Source organism: Hoplias malabaricus, chromosome 14, assembly GCF_029633855.1.
Source record: "Hoplias malabaricus isolate fHopMal1 chromosome 14, fHopMal1.hap1, whole genome shotgun sequence".
In the NCBI taxonomy this organism is placed as follows: domain Eukaryota; kingdom Metazoa; phylum Chordata; class Actinopteri; order Characiformes; family Erythrinidae; genus Hoplias; species Hoplias malabaricus.
This window is the reverse complement of record NC_089813.1, coordinates 38,716,730-38,738,783: the sequence shown is the minus strand read 5'-3', so window position 1 is coordinate 38,738,783 and position 22,054 is coordinate 38,716,730. Positions and strand designations below refer to the sequence as shown.

Below are 22,054 nucleotides of genomic sequence, written 5' to 3'. Positions count from 1 at the left end.
GTATCCTGATTACAGGGTGGAGTTCCGGCTGAAGAAAGAAGGCTGGGGTGGAGGAGGCACTCGGACGGTCGTGTTTCAGAGAGGTCAGGGAGATCTGGCCCAGATCAAACCTGCAGGAAAATCTCTCAACATCTCTGTAGGAGATGGACTGCCCAAAACGTCCAGTGAGTGACCGAGCAGTGTTGGATTGACTTGGGTTAAGCTGGTTGTTTAGGGAAAGGTTTTGAAAACTACAACAGACCTAACTAAATATAAAATAATAGTGAGAAATTAGAGGGAATCATTAATCATTGTTTGAATCAGTAAATACTAACGCATAATTGTGTGGGTCTCCGGGTGACTGTCTGTGAGGAGTGTGGTGTGTTCTCCCTGTGTCTGCGTGGGTTTCCTCTGGGTGACTGTCTGTGAGGAGTGTGGTGTGTTCTCCCTGTGTCTGCGTGGGTTTCCTCCGGGTGACTGTCTGTGAGGAGTGTGGTGTGTTCTCCCTGTGTCTGCGTGGGTTCCCTCCGGGTGACTGTCTGTGAGGAGTGTGGTGTGTTCTCCCTGTGTCTGCGTGGGTTTCCTCTGGGTGACTGTCTGTGTGAGGAGTGTGGTGTGTTCTCCCTGTGTCTGCGTGGGTTTCCTCTGGGTGACTGTCTGTGAGGAGTGTGGTGTGTTCTGTGGTGCTCCGGTTTCCTCCCACAGTCCAAAAACACACGTTGGTAGGTGAATTGGCGACTCAAAAGTGTCTGTAGGTGTGAGTGTGTGAGTCAATGTGTGAGTGTGTGTGTTGCCCTGTGAAGGACTGGCGCCCACTCCAGGGTGTATTCCCACCTTGCGCCCAATAATTCCAGGTAGACTCTGGACCCACCGCGACCCTGAACTGGATAAGGGTTACAGATAAAGAATGAATGAATAAAGACGTAATTGTGAGAAGGTTTCTCTCTATATTGGCAGAAATAGTTTCAATACAAAACCCCTTGCAGTAAATGCCTGTGTTTAACAGCTTTCATTTTTGGTGCATTTTGGTTTGTGATGATTCCTGAAAAACTCTCCCTTCCTTCAGAACCAACGAGAAAGAGCATGCAGCCCACTCAAGGAGGCAGAAGGCAGGCCCCCAATAGAGGTATGTGATATTCAACACTCACAAACATTAGTGTTTTTACAGCAGTAACACACTTGATTCAACTTTATAAAGTCCCAGAGAGCTGGGTAGCGTCTGCATTAACCTGTCGCTCAGCGCAAAGGTTCAGCTGAGTGAAATAAGATGACATTTTAACGAATGTAATTTTATTTTGTCCCGTTTTATAACATGTTTGACGTCTGAAAATTGCTTTTGGATAATTTTGGAAGTGGGTGTGATCCGCTGAAGTCCATTTTAAGCCTGAATTTTGTGTGTACTTTTGCTTTTTATGAAAAATAGTACAACATACAGTGTCCGAAACCACATAAAAGAGTTATGAAATTATATAGGTTTGGACCACACCCAGACATGGCTGGCTGCCCGTACTGTCATCTCCCAATTTTCCCATGTGATGCTCACTTTACCATTTAAGGGTCATATTTGTTCTACAGTTTTGCAGAAAACCCACTCAGATCTACATTTGAAATTGAACCAAAAACTGAAAACTAAATCTTCTGCTTTGATATTTCTTTAATTAAAGGTTACCAGAACGGTGCGGCGCAGTTCAACCGAGGCACCGCTCGTCAATCAGAGCAGATGTACTCTACCCCCGACAAACGGACCCGGCCGCCCAGCGCTGCTCTGCCCAAACTAGGCTCTCAGAAAGGCCGAAGAGGTCCAGCAGCTCAAACACAGCCATCTAACCTGGACTTCCTTAATGTTCCTGATCAGGGCGTGTCAGGGTAAGAGTCACCACACAGACCACACAGTGTCTAATAGTGTGTTTTCCAGTAGTTAAAATTGAGTAGGCTGCACGGTGTCACAACAGGTCGAGGGTCCTGGAGGTTGTGGGTTTGTGTCCCTCTCCAGGTGACTGTCTGTGAGGAGTGTGGTGTGTTCTCTCTGTGTCCGCGTGGGTTTCCTCCGGGTGACTGTCTGTGAGGAGTGTGGTGTGTTCTCCCTGTGTCTGCGTGGGTTTCCTCCAGGTGACTGTCTGTGAGGAGTGTGGTGTGTTCTCTCTGTGTCCGCGTGGGTTTCCTCTGGGTGACTGTCTGTGAGGAGTGTGGTGTGTTCTCCCTGTGTCCGCGTGGGTTTCCTCCGGGTGACTGTCTGTGAGGAGTGTGGTGTGTTCTCTCTGTGTCCGCGTGGGTTTCCTCCGGGTGACTGTCTGTGAGGAGTGTGGTGTGTTCTCCCTGTGTCCGCGTGGGTTTCCTCCGGGTGACTGTCTGTGAGGAGTGTGGTGTGTTCTCTCTGTGTCCGCGTGGGTTTCCTCTGGGTGACTGTCTGTGAGGAGTGTGGTGTGTTCTCCCTGTGTCCGCGTGGGTTTCCTCCGGGTGACTGTCTGTGAGGAGTGTGGCGTGTTCTCCGTGTCTGCGTGGGTTTCCTCCGGGTGACTGTCTGTGAGGAGTGTGGTGTGTTCTCCCTGTGTCTGCGTGGGTTTCCTCCGGGTGACTGTCTGTGAGGAGTGTGGTGTGTTCTCCCTGTGTCTGCGTGGGTTTCCTCCCATAGTCCTAAAACACATGTTGGTAGGTGGATCGGTGACTCCAAAGTGTCCGTAGGTGTGAGTGTGTGAGTGAATATGTGGATGTGTGTCTCCCTGCAAAGAAATGGCGCCCCCTCCAGGGTGTGTTCCCATCTTGCGCCCAATGGTTGCAGGGAGGGGCCGGACCCACTGCGACCCTGAAATGGATGCGCGTTTTTAACCGCAACCCACTTTAATAAGAATAGAGAGACTGTTGAAATCCGCTAGGAAAGAGAACAATCAAACCGTCATCACATAACTCTCCATCTACGGAAGGAAGTGCAGGAGAGAAAAATTTACAGCCAAACAGACACAGTTGATGACATCCAGCAGTTTCTAAGATGCAACTATTACTGAGTGACACACACAAACCCTTCTGTGGTAATTGAGTACAGAGCATGTCCGTCAGCGGGACCCAGCAGCACACAGTTAGACTTCACTCTGAGTTCTGTCTCTCGCTGCCGAAGGATAGTGGGAAACAGTGGGTTTAGTGAGGAATGATGATTTGTCGATGGGTCTCAAACAAAACCTCCACCCAATGCCACTTCAGAAAGGCTGTGCATTGTTTACACTGGCAGAAACACTGCCACAACTCTGTTTACACCGCTTCTTACTTCTCTTTAAAGAATGCATAGGAAGAAGAGTATAAGCCAGCGTCCACCACCGGCCCCCAGCAGTCGTCCCAAAGCCCAGCCTCGCTCCCAGGGCCCTCGCTGCCGGGCGCTCTATCAGTACGTGGGGCAGGATGTGGACGAGCTCAGCTTCGACGCCAATGAAGTCATCGACCTTGTCAAAGAAGGTGAGGCACCTGCGAAAAAGTTTGAATAAAATTAGAATGGAAAAAATATAATTAACTGAGCAGTCAGATTATGTTTATATTTACGTTTTGTATGTTCTCCTTCTCTAACACCTAAATAAATAAGACCTGACCGAGCTTGTTTGTCTGTAGACGCGTCCGGCTGGTGGACGGGAAGACTGCGAGGGAAGGAGGGCTTGTTCCCAGGGAATTACGTCGAGAAAATCTGAGATCACTCAGATCCGCATCTACAAGCCGGTGGAACGTAACAGCACTGAGTGCTCCGTCTGTGAACTTTCTAAACTCTCAGGCCTCTCAGCCTCTCTGGACACAGCTGGTTGGTAATGACGAGGCAAATTGGTCAGACGTGGTCAAAGAGTCAAAGTAAAATCCAAATGGAAAAATATGAAATGGTCAAATTGTTTATACGTGGAGTTTGTTTTTCTGGGTTTGGAAAATCTCAAGCCCTCAGCCCTGAAGCCGTCTCCGAGTCACCATTAACTGGGCTAGACTTTAAACTGGGCTTTAGGAGGGGGATGCTACTGTTATTTTAAGTTCTTTGTTTTTATTAAGGATTACAAGGGGGTAGAGCCAGGGCTTTAGTCATTGCACAGATCCTGCACTACTGCAGAGCAACCACACGATGGCGCTGATGTCAGTGCAGAATTCACAGACATTTGCACAGTAAATAGGCAACAAAGTATTAGTCATGAACGGGTCTTTTTTTATTGTTTAAGTTATAATTTTGTATGCTTTTTTTTTTGCTTTCAAACAGAATTAGCTTGAGATCTGTGTGCAATCCCCTGGAGTTGATTTAACATATGGTACTAATATTAAACTTCCTTCATTCGTTCATCTGCTGTAAAATCCTCATTCTGTTCAGGCGCAATCAAAGCCGGGGCACATCCATCACACACTCATACACTCACTGTCCATTTCACATGGATGTAACCCTCAACCATTCGGTTTTTGGATTTTAGGAGGAAACGAGCACCTGGAGGAAACCCACGCAGACACTGGGAGAACACCGGTTGTCAGTCAAATATGTTGCTATCATGTTTGTTGACTTCAGTCATTCCTACAAAGTCCCTGGGTTGGTTACGCATGGCATTTTGTTAATACCTTTCCGCATCTGAGAAATGATTCTAGAGAAACTTACAATCTTTTTTTTTGAAAATATTGGAACTAGGGTTTAACAAAATAGTGTTGAATTTGGAATATTTATGGGGGATCCATTTGAACGTGTCTCTCTACCAAACAAATGTTTAAATATATAATGTGTGTGTGTGTGTTTTTTCTGGACAAGATTCCAAAAGTCACACTCACGTCTCAGGACCAAAAAAAAGAACATGTCCTGACATTTTTTAATGCTTAAAACTAAAAGAGCCAAAGGTTTTCCTTTTGTTTTCTGGGGTTAAGTTAGAGTTAGGGGTAGGTGTAGTCTGAATGTGTATATTGGAACAAACGTGTGTGTGTGTGTGTGTGAGGGACCTATTTAGAAGCTTAACATACCAGACGTCACACTACAGAAACCTACCCTGGAGCAACTGCACATGAGCTTAAGGTCACCATGTCCAATGTTAATTGTTGGCCAACACTGCGGTGTCCTCTGGAGAGATGGAGCAGCATCCATCGCCTATGAGTTGGACCCATATATATTCAGCAGTGGAGCAGGTGTTAGATCAGATTATAACGCTCAAGACAAAGCAAAAATGAATCATCTATGACCAGAAACTTTGTGAACCGGTTCTGCCAGGCAACTTCAAATGATTTGTTACCTATTATTATGAAAAAATTGTGGGAGGAAATTACTTTAGCATATGTCATGATCTTGAATTTCCTGACAACACATGTGCTTGTTTGTCTGGCGTACAAATATTGCCCATATATTGTTTGACGTAAGAAAAAATCGACTTGCCTTGCGGTGATCTAACACACGGCCTCATCAAGTGTTCAGGGTGGACAGGTCCAGCAGGTGTAATGCCTCCAACTGAAACAGCATTCTCCAACGAGAGAGAGAGAGAGAAAGAGACAATAACAACAAATACAAACAATGCCTCTTACTGAAACAGCATTCTCCAATGAGAGAGAGAGTGAGAGAGGGGGGGGGGAGCGAGAAAGAGAGGGGGAGAGTGAGAGAAAGAGGGGGAGAGAGAGAGAAAGAGAGGGGGTGAGAGAGAGAAAGAGAGGGAAAGAGAAAGAGAGAGGGGGAGAGAGAGAAAGAGAGGGGGAGAAAGAGAAGAGGGGGGGAGAGAGAGAGAGAAAGAGAGGGGGGGAGAGAGAGAGAAAGAGAGGGAAAGAGAAAGAGAGAGGGGGAGAGAGAGAAAGAGAGGGGGAGAGAGAGAAAGAGGGGGGGGAGAGAGAGAGAGAAAGAGAGGGGAGAGAGAGAGAAAGAGAGGGAAAGAGGGGGAGAGAGAGAGAGAAACAGAGAGAGGGGGAAAAGAGATAGAGAAAGAAAGAGAGGGAAAGAAGAGAGAGAGAGAGAGAGAGAGAGAGAGAGAAAGAAAGAGAGGGAAAGAGAGAGAGGGGGAGAGAGAGAGAAAGAGGGGGAGAGAGAAAGAGAGAGAGAAACAGAGAGAGAGAGAGAGAGAGGGGGGGAAAGAGATAGAGAAAGAAAGAGAGGGAAAGAGAGAGAGAGAGAGAAAGAAAGAGATAGAGAAAGAGAGGGGGAGAGAGAGAAAGAGGGGGAGAGAGAGAGAGAGAGAGAGAGAGAGGGGTAAAAGAGATAGAGAAAGAAAGAGGGAAAGAGAGAGAGAGAGAGAGAGAAAGAAAGAAAGAGATAGAGAAAGAGAGGGGGGAAAGAGAGAGGGGGAGAGAGGAGAGAGAGAAAGGGGGGGAGAGAGAGAGAAGAGAGGGGGAGAGAGAGAAAGAGGGAAAGAGAAAGAGGGGGAGAGAGAGAGGAGAAACAGAGAGAGAGAGAGGGGGAAGAGATAGAGAAAGAAAGAGAGGGAAAGAGAGATAGAGAGGGGGGGAGAGAAAGAAAGAGAGAGAGAGAGAGAGAGAGAAAGAGAGGGGGGGGGGATAGAGAAAGAGAGAGAGAGGGAGGGGGAGAACGAGAGAGAGAACAACAATGCAACAATACAAACAATGCCTCTAACTGAAACAGCATTCTCCAACGAGAGAGAGAGAGAATAACAACAAATACAAACAATGCCTAACAACCTTTGCGTGAGAAAGACAACATACAGATTTAAGGTTCTAGCTCCTTATTTGCAATAAAGGTGTGATGTACACGAATTCTCCTGCTGCAGGTAAAAGGAGAGGTCAGTGAAGAGCGGGTTTTAAATTCAGAAGTTTGACAGTCATCATTTAAAGTCGCTCTTTTCTCCAGAGGCTGCTGTATAAAGAATCGAGTTGTTGGGGTTTGGTTTATGAAAGAGGAGCACATTTGAGGTGAATACAGGAGAACCATGTACCAGTGTTCACATCATCCACAGTCCATATAATAATCTGTGTTTGCAGATAAATCAAAACCATGGATTCAAATAATGCCAGAAATTCTTAATGAAAAATAAACACATTTACAGTTTTGGATAAAGAAACCAGACTGAATGCCAAATGGCCACTTTATCAGAAAACTTACTAGAGATCGTAGCCAATTGTTTGATGCACAGTTTGAGTTTGTGACCTGCTAGCTTTTAATGGAGTGTTTGTTTCTAAATACAAAGCTATACTTCTCTGTTGTAGTGGGCGACTCTCCACCTAGAAGTGACATGATGTGTGTAAAAACCTCTGCTGCGTCTACTTTGATGATAATGTCCCGCCAACCAAAAAAATACTGGACAACACTGGCCCTGAGGTCAGAAACTGATCCATTATGTAGAAGGAGTATAATAAATTAACTAAAGATATGGCACAGTCTGTATTTGTTCATTTGTAGTGCACCTAAAGCTATGGGTTTCTAATAAAGTGGCCAGTACACTCAGGAAAAAGGTAGGGGGAGCCAGTCCTTCACTGGCCAACACACACTCAAACATTCACACCTACGGACACTTTTGAGTCGCCAATCCACCTACCAACGTGTGTTTTTGGACTGTGGGAGGAAACCGGAGCACCCGGAGGAAACCCACGCAGACACAGAGAGAACACACCACACTCCTCACAGACAGTCACCCGGAGGAAACCCACGCAGACACAGAGAGAACACACCACACTCCTCACAGACAGTCACCCGGAGGAAACCCACGCAGACACAGGGAGAACACACCACACTCCTCACAGACAGTCACCCGGAGGAAACCCACGCAGACACAGGGAGAACACACCACACTCCTCACAGACAGTCACCCGGAGGAAACCCACGCAGACACAGGGAGAACACACCACACTCCTCACAGACAGTCACCCGGAGGAAACCCACGCAGACACAGGGAGAACACACCACACTCCTCACAGACAGTCACCCGGAGGAAACCCACACAGACACAGGGAGAACACACCACACTCCTCACAGACAGTCACCCGGAGGAAACCCACGCAGACACAGGGAGAACACACCACACTCCTCACAGATAGTCACCCGGAGGAAACCCACGCAGACACAGGGAGAACACACCACACTCCTCACAGACAGTCACCCGGAGGAAACCCAGGCAGACACAGGGAGAACACACCACACTCCTCACAGACAGTCACCCGGAGGAAACCCACACAGACACAGGGAGAACACACCACACTCCTCACAGACAGTCACCCGGAGTAAACCCAGGCAGACACAGGGAGAACACACCACACTCCTCACAGACAGTCACCCGGAGGAAACCCACACAGACACAGGGAGAACACACCACACTCCTCACAGACAGTCACCCGGAGGAAACCCACACAGACACAGGGAGAACACACCACACTCCTCACAGACAGTCACCCGGAGGAAACCCAGGCAGACACAGGGAGAACACACCACACTCCTCACAGACAGTCACCCGGAGGAAACCCACACAGACACAGGGAGAACACACCACACTCCTCACAGACAGTCACCCGGAGGAAACCCAGGCAGACACAGGGAGAACACACCACACTCCTCAAAGACAGTCACCCGGAGGAAACCCACACAGACACAGGGAGAACACACCGACTCCTCACAGACAGTCACCCAGAGGAAACCCACGCAGACACAGGGAGAACACACCGACTCCTCACAGACAGTCACCCAGAGGAAACCCACGCAGACACAGGGAGAACACACCACACTGCTCACAGACAGTCACCCGGAGCGGGAATCGAACCCACAACCTCCAGACCCCTGGAGCTGTGTGACTGCGACACTACCTGCCTGTGTAAAATAAAAAACAAAATATAAGTCCTGGAGATTAAATGGGGCGTATGAAATCAACAACATTTTAAAATCTACAATAATAGAATAAGGTGTAATTATGTTCCATATTTAAAGGTATGAATATGTACCCTTAAAATTACTACAACTGTGACCATTTTTCTAACAGTGTGACTTAAAGGGCAAAAAAACAGGTTTCAAGTGAAGTTGACAGACACTGAATAATGCAGTAGCCTAACTGTGAAGAACCATCACCCAGATTTGCAAAATTACTCTGCCCCGCTCTGGCGCACATCCCTCATGTTCATGGCTCACTTGCCACAGGGAATCAGTGTACTGACTTGGAAAATAAAGCACCCTAGATCTGATTAAACTGATTTTCTTGGCCATCCAACATAGCCCTGCTTTAAAGCCTTGTGATTGGTCACTGAGTTTAATGCAATAACACACCTGTTGTGAAGGTCCAGGTGAGCTAATCACTGGCAGGTGGACTATGGAGGCTTCTCTTTCTGCAGACGGACAGGTGGTTGGGGATATTGAAGACATGACAAGAGGTGGGTTGAAAAAGCCTGAAACATTCCTTGAGGGAAAATTGTTGTCTTGGGACATTATGGCTCAGGTAGAAGTAAATGTGGCCTGGCAAAACCAACATGATTATATACAAATGCAAATAAACTCTTTCAGTGATGAGCACATTATAGAAATATATAGAACTGATAATAGAACTGAAGCATATCTACCATCTCTAAGGGGATTCTTCACTTTTTATTTTTTGGGACTTTGCTCTAAAACAAAAACCTAGATCTAAACCAAAAAGTTGTTGGTTTGCTAAATCCCCATTAAAACAACACTGAACAATCCAAAGGAAAACAAGGGATTAATGTTAATTAACGAAACTGAGTAGAGAGGTGCTAGCACAGATAGCTAGCTAAACAAGGTCATATTAGCTTAACAAGTGCTAGCCTACAAACACAAGTACTAATCTATCCAAACTACTTAAGCACCAGCTCTTCAGTAAAGAAAATAATTACCACTGCCACCAACACAACAAAATGAAATTAACCCTAAAAATTAAAGTAAAAAATGTGAGTCTAAAATGAAAACATCTACCTGTAATTACCCCAACTTCCGGCCACTTTAATTACAATATTGGAAATCTCAGCTAACTGTAAATAAATAGAAGTACTTTACTCTCTCAAATCAACATTTTTTCAGTAGTCAAATATGTAGATTAATTAAGACTTGCTCGATTTTTGCCACATTCAGTGGCTTTGAGAGGTTCACAATGAGATTACGTTTGTCCTGTGTTGGTATCCGTACTCTACGTGTAAGGATTAAAATGGCGGTAGATTTTCCCCTCAGAGAAAAGAAGCTAACGAGTGAGCTAACTCTTACACTGAGGGAAATATCTGTCGCGAAATGGAAATGTGTTGTGTTCTACATGTAGTTTTGCACTCAAAGAATTACAACACTGTTAGAGACACTTAAATATTGTTTAGATGTGTGATTTCTTGCAAGACTGATGTTTAAATGCCGTACTAGGGCTTGATCTTATGTTTTATTGTTTTCCCCAATGCGATTGGCGAAGAGAGAGAGGGAGCGCGCGGAATTGCACCATATATGGCACTGGCCGGAATTGGGGGGAAGGCCGGAATTAGCATAATCAATACTTTCTGTGCTCAAGTGTACAAATGGAGCTGATTTGTGTACACCTTAAAAAAGGAAAAATATGCTTGGACTGAAGCAAATATTAATAAATAAATAAAAACAAATTACACGATTGAATCTATCCAAACTTTGCTTAAACTCATAAGTGATTGAATGAGGCTAGTTACTAAAGTATAAAGTTGGTAACCACAATACAACGTAAATAAGTATCGTTAGGAAACGTTAGGATTGGGTCTAAGGAAATGATTGCGTTAGGCTAGTATTAATTATAGAATGGGTAAGGATACGTCCCCACAAAATCAGAGGAAGTGTATGTGGTGTCCCCACAATGCATGAAAACAAGCCTGTGTGTGTGTGTGTGTTTACCTGCCCCACCGGCTGAAGACACCGCCGGACTGGAGCTACAGGCTCGGGGACATTTCTCCTCCTTAAAACCGCTTAAACCTCCACACCTGCAACTAACAGCTCTCACCCTCAGCATGGACTCGTTTCTGAAAGGTAAGAGGCTCTGTATCACATCTCTGAACACTGCTTTGGGTTTATTCTCACTCTTCACACAACGAGACTGGGTTCTGTATCAGTTCATTTCTGATTACGGTCATTTTTATCAATATTTATTAATGAGAGTGTGGGCTGTATCCCAAACAACCCCCTACTCCCTACAAAGTGCACTGAATGTTATTAACCCATGACTTCTACCAAATTATAGTGCACCAAAAGTTAGTTACAGTGCGGTTCACCTTCTGGCTTTAATATTAAAGCTGTATTTTAGGACTACATTTCTGTATTATTTTTACCTATGCAGTCCATCACGTAGGGAGCACTGAGCTATTTGGAATATAGCCCAGGTTTCTGTTATTTGTCATGACTTAAAGGGGTACTCCACCAATTCAGTGGTTGAGATGTAAACAGACAGTGGTTTGATAGTGTTTTAGAGAATATAGATTCCTTGCGTGTCTTAGGCTTCAGGCAGTGTATTCTCAAACACGTTATGAAATCATATGAAGATATTAAAGGCATAATATGTCTGTTTCCGATCACCACTGTGAGCAGTTCTGATTTGGTGAGTGGTTTTTGAGCCAAATCAGTCTGAATGTGTTTGTTTACAATTTTGACATTTGAATTGTTCGCAATTTTAATGATTAAACTGCACTTTTAAGTCACTTTTTAAAGCCCACTGCGTGATTTTTCTGCACACGATCACTTCTTTGATACTGGTTTGAAATTTGAGTGTGTGCACATTATCAGCATTTGCATTTGATACAAAGCAGTAGCGTGTCATATATTGAATGCACTGCTTCTCTGTTCAGATATGGAGCCTGTAGACAAATAAGACTGCTGCAGTTTAATAACGGGACAAGGAAATTCTCTCTCTCTCTCTCTCTCTCTCTCTCTCTCTCTCATTGTTCCTTTCTTCTTTTTCTCTTACATTATCTCCACTTCACTCTATTTCTCTTCATCTCCCTCTCTGTTTATTTCTCTCTCTGTCTCATGCTTTCTTTCTCTCCATATTGCATTACGTCTGCTTTATCCTTTTCTTCTTTCTTCGCTATTCTCCCCCTCTTTTCATCCTCTCTTCTTCTTTCCCTACTTTTTTCCACTGTCCCCCCGTTCTGCCACATCTTTCTCTCCTTGTCTCTCTCATCTGTCTTCGTCAATCCTCAACTTGTCACTATGTCCCTTCAAACCCCCACCCGCCCCCCCACCAGGGATCCCCTCGTTCGAGAAGATGGCAGATGTGTTTTCATATGAGAGCTCTGATGTGGACTGGTGTGAGGATAACTACAGACACTCTGAGAACGTTGTGGAGTATTTCAACACGGTGAGAATGAGAGACAAACACGTGTGTGTGTGTGTGTGTGGGGTCATTAACATGTTTGTGTTTTGAAATGTAAATAAAAGGCCTCATTGAAAAAGCACCAGAAGCTGAAACACTCTTTATGACATCAGAATGAACGGGCTATCTAATAATCTAATAACAGTTGTGACATCACAAATACAGTGAAATATAACAGGTTGTGTTTTCAGCGCAGTTTTTAAACCTACTTGTGGTATGTGACCTCATATAAGATGTTGCTCTTTGACAGCTACACTGCTGATGCCTTCCCCTTCTCATCTGTTCTTCGCTGTCGTCCTGTTTCTCTGTATTTCAGATGAGCAGTTTTGTCTTCTTTGTGGTTGCGCCTATAATGCTGTACCTCCTTCACCCGTACGCGAAGGAGAGGAGCCTGGCGGTTCATCTGGTTTGGCTTATGATGATCTTTGTGGGTGAGTGACCCAGTGTCCTCCTCGTATTTAACGCCTGAGACCTGTGTATCGGCTGTTCTTCTCATACTGACAGTGATTTAATGTTATCTGTCATGTTACAGATGTAGGCTACTGCAGTGGTAGGAGTCTTAATGACAGTGTAGTGTCCTGAGCTGGGAGTTGAACCATCATCTGCTTTGTGGATGACAGAGAAATTGAAACTACACACAAAATGCCTTATTTCTGCAGAGGATGCCTTCACTTATTTCTGTTTAGAAATTTGACACAGCATGCCCTGGGGTGTCTTTAAGGTTTTATACACCACTGTCCTCTGAATTTCCTCTGGGTCTGAGCAGTGACCTCAAGTGGTTTTAAGCTCTGACCTCATGTATTATGTAGAAGTGTCCTTAAGGCTCACTTCCAGGCGTCTTGAACTCAAGATTCAGCCCTGCTGATGTGCCATAGAGGAGGTATGAAAGGTATTGACCCATTTGGAAAAAGAATGGATGGGCATTTTTAGTTGTGATATAACGGTTTTTGCAAAATTTCCAAATAATTTAAATTAATAACTTGACCCAAATGAATGTAAATTTTATACAAGTCACCTAAAATGTCTTGGCTACAGACAACATTGTTGCAGTCGTTAATGAACAGCTCAGCTGGAGAAATTGGGGGATAGTCACTGATGGGTGGAGTCTGCAATAACTAATAACCGAGTTGAAAATCCAGAGCCTACCAGGAATCACAGGGCGCAAGGCAGTAACTCACCCTGGAGGGGGCGCCAGTCCTCCACAGGGCGACATGCATCCACACATTCGTTCACACACTCACACCTACGGACACTATTGGGTAACCAATCCACCTACCAAAGTGTGTTTTTGGAGCGTGTGGGGAAACCGGAGCACCCAGAGGAAACCCACGCAGACACAGAGAGAACACACCACACTCCTCACTGACAGTCAACTGGAGGAAACCCACACAGACACAGAGAGAACACACCACACTCCTCACAGAGTCACCTGGAGGAAACCTATGCAGACACAGAGAGAACAAACCACACTCCTCACAGACAGTCACCCGGAGGAAACCCACGCAGACACAGAGAGAACACACCACACTCCTCACAGACAGTCACCCGGAGGAAACCCACACAGACACAGGGAGAACACACCACTATCCTCACAGACAGTCACCCGGAGGAAACCCACACAGACACAGAGAGAACACACCACACTCCTCACAGAGTCACCTGGAGGAAACCTATGCAGACACAGAGAGAACACACCACACTCCTCACAGACAGTCACCCGGAGGAAACCCACACAGACACAGGGAGAACACACCACTATCCTCACAGACAGTCACCCGGAGGAAACCCACGCAGACACAGGGAGAACACACCACGCTCCTCACAGACAGTCACCCGGAGGAAACCCACACAATATGGACTCAATATAAAATAAAGTTGATGTATTTAAAATGTTTGTCAAAACACAGAAAAAATATACAGATTTTTTTTTTTGATAAATTTTTACTGTGTGTATATAACATAAGAAATGAATGCTATACTTTATATTATTTATGTCTCTTTCTCTCTCACGCCACAGGTCTCTTTTCCATGTATTTCCACATGACCCTGAGTTTTATGGGGCAGATGCTGGATGAGCTGTCCATCCTGTGGGTGCTGGCCATCGGTTACTCTCTCTGGTTTCCACGGAGACACTACCCGTCTTTTGTTAAAGACAGGTAAACACCTTCATGTCTAAGCACCTTCCACACCGAGTGAACATTCAGCTACAGCCTCAGACTCTGGTGTGACCAGTTGTGTATGGAGTACGTCCTCTCTTATTCAGTATCGGTTATTTATCTTCTTAATCAGCTGTCAGCTTCTGAATTGTTGGTGTTTGGTCAGTGGTGAAAGACTAGTATTAAGGTGTGTGTAAAGAGGGAGTAACAAAAGCTCCTTACAGCCCCTATAAGGCGTTCCCTATCTATCTCTTTCAACCTTGATAACATGAATTTTATGCCGCTGTGTTGCTTCACAGATTACAGTTTGTGCTGTGATTAGTTGCTGTGTGTGTGTGCATCTGTACCTCTCTCTCTCTCTCTCTCTCTCTCTCTCTCTCTCTCTCTCTCTCTCTGTGTATTGAGGAGTGTACTGTATTTGTAGAAGTAGTGGTAGTAAAGAGGTAGAGTAGTACCCAAAGCTTCCAGAGGACACAGGCTCTTCCCCTGTGCAAGAAAGTACTACATTTTCAGATACAAACCACCTTCTGGTTTATACACTCCCTTTCCATTTAATGAACTCTACTGTCCATACAGGGGCATTTCTACAGTCACAGACTGTAGTCCGTTTGTTGCTCTGCATACTTTGCTAGCACCCTTTAATATAACTCAAGCTGCCTTGTCTTTCAAAAGGAACTGCTTTGCTGAACATTAATAAGAAAAGAGCCTATTAAGCAGTGTGTGTAACAGTAGCCTGCTTTAAGTCTTGCACATCGTTTTTACCCCATGGTGTGAGTGAAGACCTCCAGGACTTTCTCAATGAGGCCTGAGCAGATACGGCATTAATATTTAAGAGTGAGATGGGAAAGTGTGAAATATTAATGAGGAAACGTGACCACAGACTTCGAAGCCTCTGGGGAGGGGGGGGGGTAGTGTGCTCTTGGTGGCAGCTCTTGTTCAAAGGAAGGATTTGTTTGAAACAGGAAAAAGCTGAATTACTTAAGTGTTATGATTAAAGCATGCACCGTGAACACTGCTAATTACCATTGACTCTTGGCTTTGATTTGGTATAAATCTGAGTTCTCAGTTTTGACTAAACTACAGTTTAAAGCTTGTAAATATGTTGTCTTAAATATTTCGGCATAAAAAGCTATAATGTCGCTTTCACTAATTGAGTCCATAGGTGGCGCAGTTTTGCTAAGTACACTCAAATTCGGCTTTGTACCTGAAGAAGAATCACAGAAATACTGCTGTAAACCGTTTGTGAGAGTGTTACAGTGCCACGCACTGCCTTTTCTAATCTTTTGAAGCTAGCTTTAGGGTAGCTAGGAGCTAGCTTTAGGGTAGCTAGGAGCTAGCTTTAATGTAGCTAAGAGCTAGCTTTATGGTTAATATATGATTAGGTTTAGGATTAAGTTCAGCTTTATGTTTAGAATCATGGTTAAGTTTAGATTTAGAGGAAGTTTTAACTTTATGGTGCGTTGCCAGACATTCATATGAACATCCACTGATGTATAGCACACACGTTACTGACTAATACACTTGGTACACATTGTATGAATACAGGGCGTGGTGTAAAATCGGTAGAAATTCCCTCTGAGACCAGGCTGCACCAAGTTTATGCTCTGTATATTGGGTATAAACCTATGTTTAAAATGTTATTCATTCTCTGTAACCCTTATCCAGTTCAGGGTCGCGGTGGGTCCAGAGCCTACCTGGAATCACTGGGCGCAAGGCGGGAACACACCCTGGAGGGGGCGCAACACACTCACACAGTCACTCACACACTCACACCTACGGACACTTCTGAGTCGCCAATCCACCTACCAACATGTGTTTTTGGACTGTGGAAGGAAACATGTTTAAAATGTTTAGTATAGTATCCTTGATGCATCCAGGCCACTAGGTGTCAGTATATGTTTCCTAACATGGAGAAAAGTCAATCTTCAGTCACAGAACAGAATTTATTCCTAATGTTGTGTGAATGTGTTCCTTTAGGACCATGTTCTCTCGCATGGTGTTGGTCATCACAGTCATAACAACAGTGTCCTCCTTCGTTAAACCCACAGCCAACGCCTACGCCCTCAACTGCTTCGCCCTTCACATCCTCTACTCTCTGTACCTGGAGCTGAAGAGGTACAGACCATCTTTTCTTGTTTATTGAGTACATTTTTAGATAGAAATGACTAACATTATTGTGGACAGTCACAGAATTAAAGGGGGCTTTCACATTTAAGGATGTGACACCACCGATATTTTTGGAGAAAATGTTTTAGTTCAGTACTGGTGTAAATATGTTCATATGAATTGCCTTAAGAGTTTTCAATATAAAGGAAACCCATAGGTTTTATGAGGCAGTCAGGTTTGTTTTTGACCTAAATCAGAAACGCTGCTGTAAAAGTTTACAACGTCTCAATAAAACCCAGCTTTATCTTGTTCTTGTCGTTTTTTTTTCAGCTGCACGGACAGGCGTGTGTTGCGTTTGGCTCGAGCCTCCATCGGCCTGTGGGTTCTGGCCGTTTCCTGCTGGATTAGTGACCGCTTTGGCTGCAGCTTTTGGCAGAAGCTCAACTTCTGCTACCTGCACGGCATCTGGTAGGAGCTGCCGCTGAGATACAGATGGCATTTAATAAGCTTTGAAGGATGGTTTGCTCTTTGTCAGAAGGTGTAAGTGTTTCTACATCACTCGCCATGTTTTATTTTGTAGTAAGACAGTTAATGGAGAATTAGCCAATTATAAAAAAAAAAAATTAAAGGAGACACTAGGGTGACCAGACGTCCTTTTTTTACCCAGACATGTCCAAAAAAAATGTTCAGGTGGAATTTCACAAACGTCCGGGAGTTTGTTTTTCTAGAGCTTACATAGAACTTCGAAAAGTTTCGTTCACAAACTAGTCCCGCCCTCCCCTACTCCGATTGGTTCGCTTGAGTGAGAAGGGGGCGTGGTGAAGTAGTCTAAAATCTTCTGATTGGACGGTCTGACTGTAGAGCTACCGTTATTGGTCGATAACCTTCTCTGTAAACATTTAATTGGTCACCTCACCCCCCCGAGACGTGGCCTCTTTTTCACCATCTCAGATCTGGTCACCCTAGGCAACACAGTTCCAGGCCATAATGTCTATGACCTGCTTTGGTCAAAATACCACAAGGATCAAGCCCCACGGCAGCATTCTCCCACATATAAACAACTCAATTTCAAAATGAGCCACCGTTCACTCTGACCCAAGTGCGGAGCCATTTTCGCTCAGTTGTCTTCCTTCTCCGTTCTCGTTTTTACTCAGTGCTCTTATTTCTCTCCGCTGTGATTGGAGAGACTCGGTGGGTGGTCCTGTTTCACGGTTTGTGGGTTGAGAGGCTCTAGAGCAAGTCTTTATTTAAATGATGATTCTTCATGTTAAAAACTACTGTTTGAAAATTGCTGCTGTCGTAATGGATGTTTTCGTGGTGAGCACAAAGAGAAACTTTAAAGAACGCTTCAATAATGTAGCCCCAGGGCTCAGGATGGGAGTCTAGGAATTTCAGCTGCAGAGGCATTAAATTCTTCAGATGCCTGTTCCTCTGAATGACTCCTTGAAAATGTCACTTTGCAAAATCATTGGTATTTAATCGCCTCTCTCTCCCTGTGCTGTGAATGTGGCCCAAATAGAGGTTTCTCGTGTCCGTTCCTTGACCCGTTTATCTGTTGTCTCTCTTCAGGCACATCCTGATTGTAGTTGCCACAGCTTACGGCAGCACCTTGATCGCGTACCTGGACGCCAGCCAGGAGATTCCTTACTCCCTCCCTGACCTGCAGTACTGGCCCCGGGACAACTGGGCCCTCGGCCTGCCCTACATCGTCCTCAAGGGCAACCCCAAGACCCAGAAACGTTGTTAATGAAGATGTGGGGATTAAGGGATAGACGACTTAAACTCAGGAAGGACTCAGTAATGAGCTGGGCCCAGTTTCCTAAAAGCATCTTAGCATTAAGGATATCTTCTCTTAGAGTGAGGGAGTGACAGAGGGAGTGAGAGAGAGAGGGAGTGTTCAGTGCGATGCTCGCTCTACCATTCAAGAATCATCTCTGTGCTAAGTTGCTTTTGGGAAAACCAGCCTTGATTAGTATACAATCAAAAGTCATGGGTGCTCCAGGAGCTGGATTATTGATCATCTGGATTATTTAAGACTGCCTTAAGGCCCAGTAGGAACAGTCCTTATCTTATTCCGTCTGGGCCGGCTGGAGTTATCTAGGCTCCGAAATCCTACTTAGTGAAACGGCCTCTGGGTCCTAGTGCCTGTGTCATGAAGCAAACTTGAGTAAGACCGCTTCAAACCAACCTAACAAGTTTTACCAGGGGTCAACAGCTTTGTCACTTAATACAGGTTAAATACATCCTTGTGCATTTGCAGGTGAAAGCATAGTGCTTATGACGAGAAGCCATTTGCTTGAAACGTATGAAAAGGAAATGATACTCTATAAATATACAGAAATTAACCATTTATAACGGATAAAACAAAGCTGTTGTGGTGTAAAACCATATCGAACTGTACAGGAAGTGTCAAACCTTTATTAAATCTAGGATTAGACTAAGATTAGCTTAGCTGCTTAAGCTAGAAACCCTGCTTCATGAGACAGGCCCCTGGTTAAATGGCTGAATAAGTGAGAAGGTTGGATTTGAAGAATGGATGCCTCTGTTAAACACTGATGCTACTTTTAAATCCTGGGAAACTTGAAGTTTACAATATACAGTCAGCCCTCTGTATCCATGGCGTCAGCTTCCACAGATTCAAACAACCGCAGATAGAAAATATTCATAAAATGTTCCAGAAATTTCCTCATAGCACATGTTTGTGGCACTGCACAGGGTGTAGCGCACCCTGCTGTAGCCTCCTGCCGTTTCACATATCCTTAGCTGCTCTCCAGCGCTCGCCCCTCGTACAATCCCTGTGTTTGTGTACCGTATAACAGCAGTTTACAACATGTACATTGTATTATTTATTATCAGCGATCTAGAGATGGTGTCATGTGTCTGCGCGGATGTGTGGAGGTTATATGCGAATACTACACCATGTTATAGTAGGGATTTCAGCATCCATAGGTTTTGGTGTCTGTTGAGGTTCGTGGAACCCATATCCTACTGGTACAGAGGGCTGAGTGTACTCTGTTACTTTGAAATCAGGGGTGGAGGTGTGTGTCTGTGTCACATATTATTGGGAATGAATGGAAGACAATGTGTGAGATGAGTATTTGCATTTCTATGACATGTTTGGTGTGGAATAATACATTTTAATTGGTGAAGATGAATTCTAAAGATTTTGGAACATTTGCAGTTGTGCAGTGGTTTAACATGAAATGACAGTTTATAGAGGAACTTACTGAGATTAATTATAGTGGTGGAGATACACCAGACATCTCCATGTCTACAAATAGCATCAGTATTATCCCTGAGTCTTTAAATAAAATATTGATGGCATAGTCGCAGTCACACAGCTCCAGGGGCCTGGAGGTTGTGGGTTAGATTCCAGCTCCGGGTGACTGTCTGTGAGGAGTGTGGTGTGTTCTCCCTGTGTCCGCGTGGGTTTCCTCCGGGTGACTGTCTGTGAGGAGTGTGGTGTGTTCTCCCTGTGTCTGCGTGGGTTTCCTCCGGGTGACTGTCTGTGAGGAGTGTGGTGTGTTCTCCCTGTGTCTGCGTGGGTTTCCTCCGGGTGACTGTCTGTGAGGAGTGTGGTGTGTTCTCCCTGTGTCTGCGTGGGTTTCCTCCGGGTGACTGTCTGTGAGGAGTGTGGTGTGTTCTCCCTGTGTCTGTGTGGGTTTCCTCTGGGTGCTCCGGTTTCCTCCCACGGTCCAAAAACACACGTTGGTAGGTGGATTGGCGACTCAAAAGTGTCCGTAGTTGTGAATGTGTGTGTGTCTGTGTTGCCCTGTGAAAGACTGGTGCCCCCTCCAGGGTGTATTCCCGCCTTGCGCCCAATGATTCCAGGTAGGCTCTGGACCCACCGCGACCCTGAACTGGATAAGAGTTACAGATAATGAATGAATGAATGAAAAAAAACATTGGAAAACAAAACCTTGTGCATTATGTATAAGGGAGAATTCATAACCACTTCATGCAATAGTTTCCAGTAAAGAGCTTTTAATAATTTGACGTCTGGTTCCTATCACCACCACAGTAAACAATTCTGACTCCAGTTTTAAATTCCTCCAGAAACTACTATTTATTTTTCAAGAAAAGCGTTCCCCTTTAAAGTGGATCAGGGCTTTAGATTTAAACACTGGTGTGTATAGGTTGAGAAGACAAGATGAAGTTTACTTAAACTCAGCCAGAGCTTGACAGGACTTGATACGATTCAGGGTTCTTGAAACAGTAAGGTTTGACTCCGTATTTCAGTGTTTTGTACTGACAGCTGACGACCTGCTGTTGTATATGAAAGAATTTAATGGCTGAATTAAACACATTGTTTATCTAAAAGACTGCTGTGTTTTGCCTTTCACTGATTTCCTGAAGATGTAAACACAATAAAAGCTTTTATTTTTGTCATAACAGCACCACCTTGTGGAGAATCGTGATGTTCAGTTGCAGACAGATTCAGCTCTAATTGTAATCCTTCAGCACAAATAAAAGGCAAAGACATGCAAAAGTGCAAATGTTCATGGTGTATAATATATCTATGATAATGTATGTGTTAAATTATATTCACAATATATAGTATAGGGGGGCTTTACTTAATTAGTAAAGAGCAGATGTATAATCTGTACTGACTGTCTGGCGTGTAAACACTGCAGGAGGAATCCAGCCAGTCTGAGAGAGAAAGAAAGAGAGACAGACAGGGAGAGAGAGACAAAACCTTCCTCTCTGGCCTCCTGTCACACCGAGGTGGTCTGCGAATCACACACACTCATGGAGAACACACAAACACACACTGTCACAGTTTCTACAGACTCCAGCAGTGTCTCCGAGCTCATAGACGTGCTCCTGGACCCTGCTGTTTTAGTCCTGACAGGCCGCAGGACACAGGACACACAGGACCCGGGCCTAAGCGGATTTCTCGCCTCTAAGACTCTGCATTGTGTGCATTGAGGCAGCTTTGATTTCAGAGTCAAGGGTCAGAGTATGGGTCCAGTTCTCCATCTGCTGCAGACTGAAGCTCTCCACGGCTCCTCACATTTTACACCCGTCTCACAACATGCACTTAAACAAGGAAAGAAGCCTATAGCTCAAGTTCAACAAGGTTTATTATGTTTCTCTGTTAAGAATAAGCTTGTTTTCATCATTACGGTTAGACGTGAATAATATCTGTCTGTCTGTCTAGTATTTAGTATATATATTCAAAGACATATTGTATGATACACATTCCTGCCTAATGTACATACTACAGTTTATATGTAGTTATTGTTATTGTTGTGTGTATATATATATACACATGCTGCATTATTATTTCTATATCTTTGTTGATAATTATTGTTTTACACTTTATACTGCTATTATTTTCTCTTATTTTCTTATTTTACAGTAACTCTATGAATACACATCAATACACCACATGAAAGCGCCCTGTACCCGATCCCGTATAATTCGCCACCCGTGAGAAGTCCCGCCCCCCTGGCCCTGTGATTGGTGGAGCTGCAGACGGGTCTCCCACTGACCGCTCTGTGATTGCCTGAGACTGCTGTCCGTCTCTCCGCTGGCGTCGGCCGTGTGGAAGGGGAGGGGCGGCTGTTGGTTTCCGTTTCTTGGCCG

General features: G+C 44.7%; 2 protein-coding genes and 1 long non-coding RNA gene across 4 annotated transcripts in view; 2 read left to right on the top strand and 1 right to left on the bottom strand.

Annotated features, from left to right (window-relative positions):
• myo1f (myosin IF) overlaps positions 1 to 4,260 on the top strand; it is a 49,656-nt gene extending 45,396 nt beyond the window's left edge. Inside the window, exons 24-28 of the mRNA XM_066643517.1 lie at positions 16 to 164; positions 1,046 to 1,105; positions 1,644 to 1,845; positions 3,251 to 3,423; positions 3,574 to 4,260. Coding sequence (XP_066499614.1) covers positions 16 to 164; positions 1,046 to 1,105; positions 1,644 to 1,845; positions 3,251 to 3,423; positions 3,574 to 3,650 — 661 coding nt within the window. The 3' untranslated portion in view covers positions 3,651 to 4,260. The remainder of the gene's footprint in view (positions 1 to 15; positions 165 to 1,045; positions 1,106 to 1,643; positions 1,846 to 3,250; positions 3,424 to 3,573) is intronic.
• LOC136665775 (uncharacterized) lies at positions 2,364 to 9,934 on the bottom strand. Its single transcript, XR_010795314.1, has 6 exons — positions 9,809 to 9,934; positions 9,149 to 9,334; positions 8,498 to 8,698; positions 5,339 to 5,423; positions 4,958 to 5,115; positions 2,364 to 3,432 (listed from the first exon to the last, which is right to left on the bottom strand). It is a non-coding gene; the product is annotated as an uncharacterized lncRNA (long non-coding RNA).
• On the top strand, positions 9,156 to 20,855 carry acer1 (alkaline ceramidase 1). Of its 2 annotated transcripts, none has more exons than XM_066643518.1 (8): positions 9,156 to 9,252; positions 10,751 to 10,864; positions 12,076 to 12,188; positions 12,520 to 12,634; positions 14,221 to 14,359; positions 16,337 to 16,474; positions 16,796 to 16,933; positions 18,035 to 20,855. In XM_066643518.1, the coding sequence occupies exons 1-8, from the start codon at positions 9,192 to 9,194 to the stop codon at positions 18,210 to 18,212; spliced, it is 996 nt and encodes a 331-aa protein (XP_066499615.1). In that variant the 5' UTR covers positions 9,156 to 9,191; the 3' UTR covers positions 18,213 to 20,855. The 2 variants fall into 2 exon arrangements, with proteins under 2 accessions (XP_066499615.1, XP_066499616.1); XM_066643519.1 differs by having other exon boundaries at positions 9,198 to 9,252; positions 10,832 to 10,864.
• Positions 20,856 to 22,054: the final 1,199 nt, after the last annotated feature.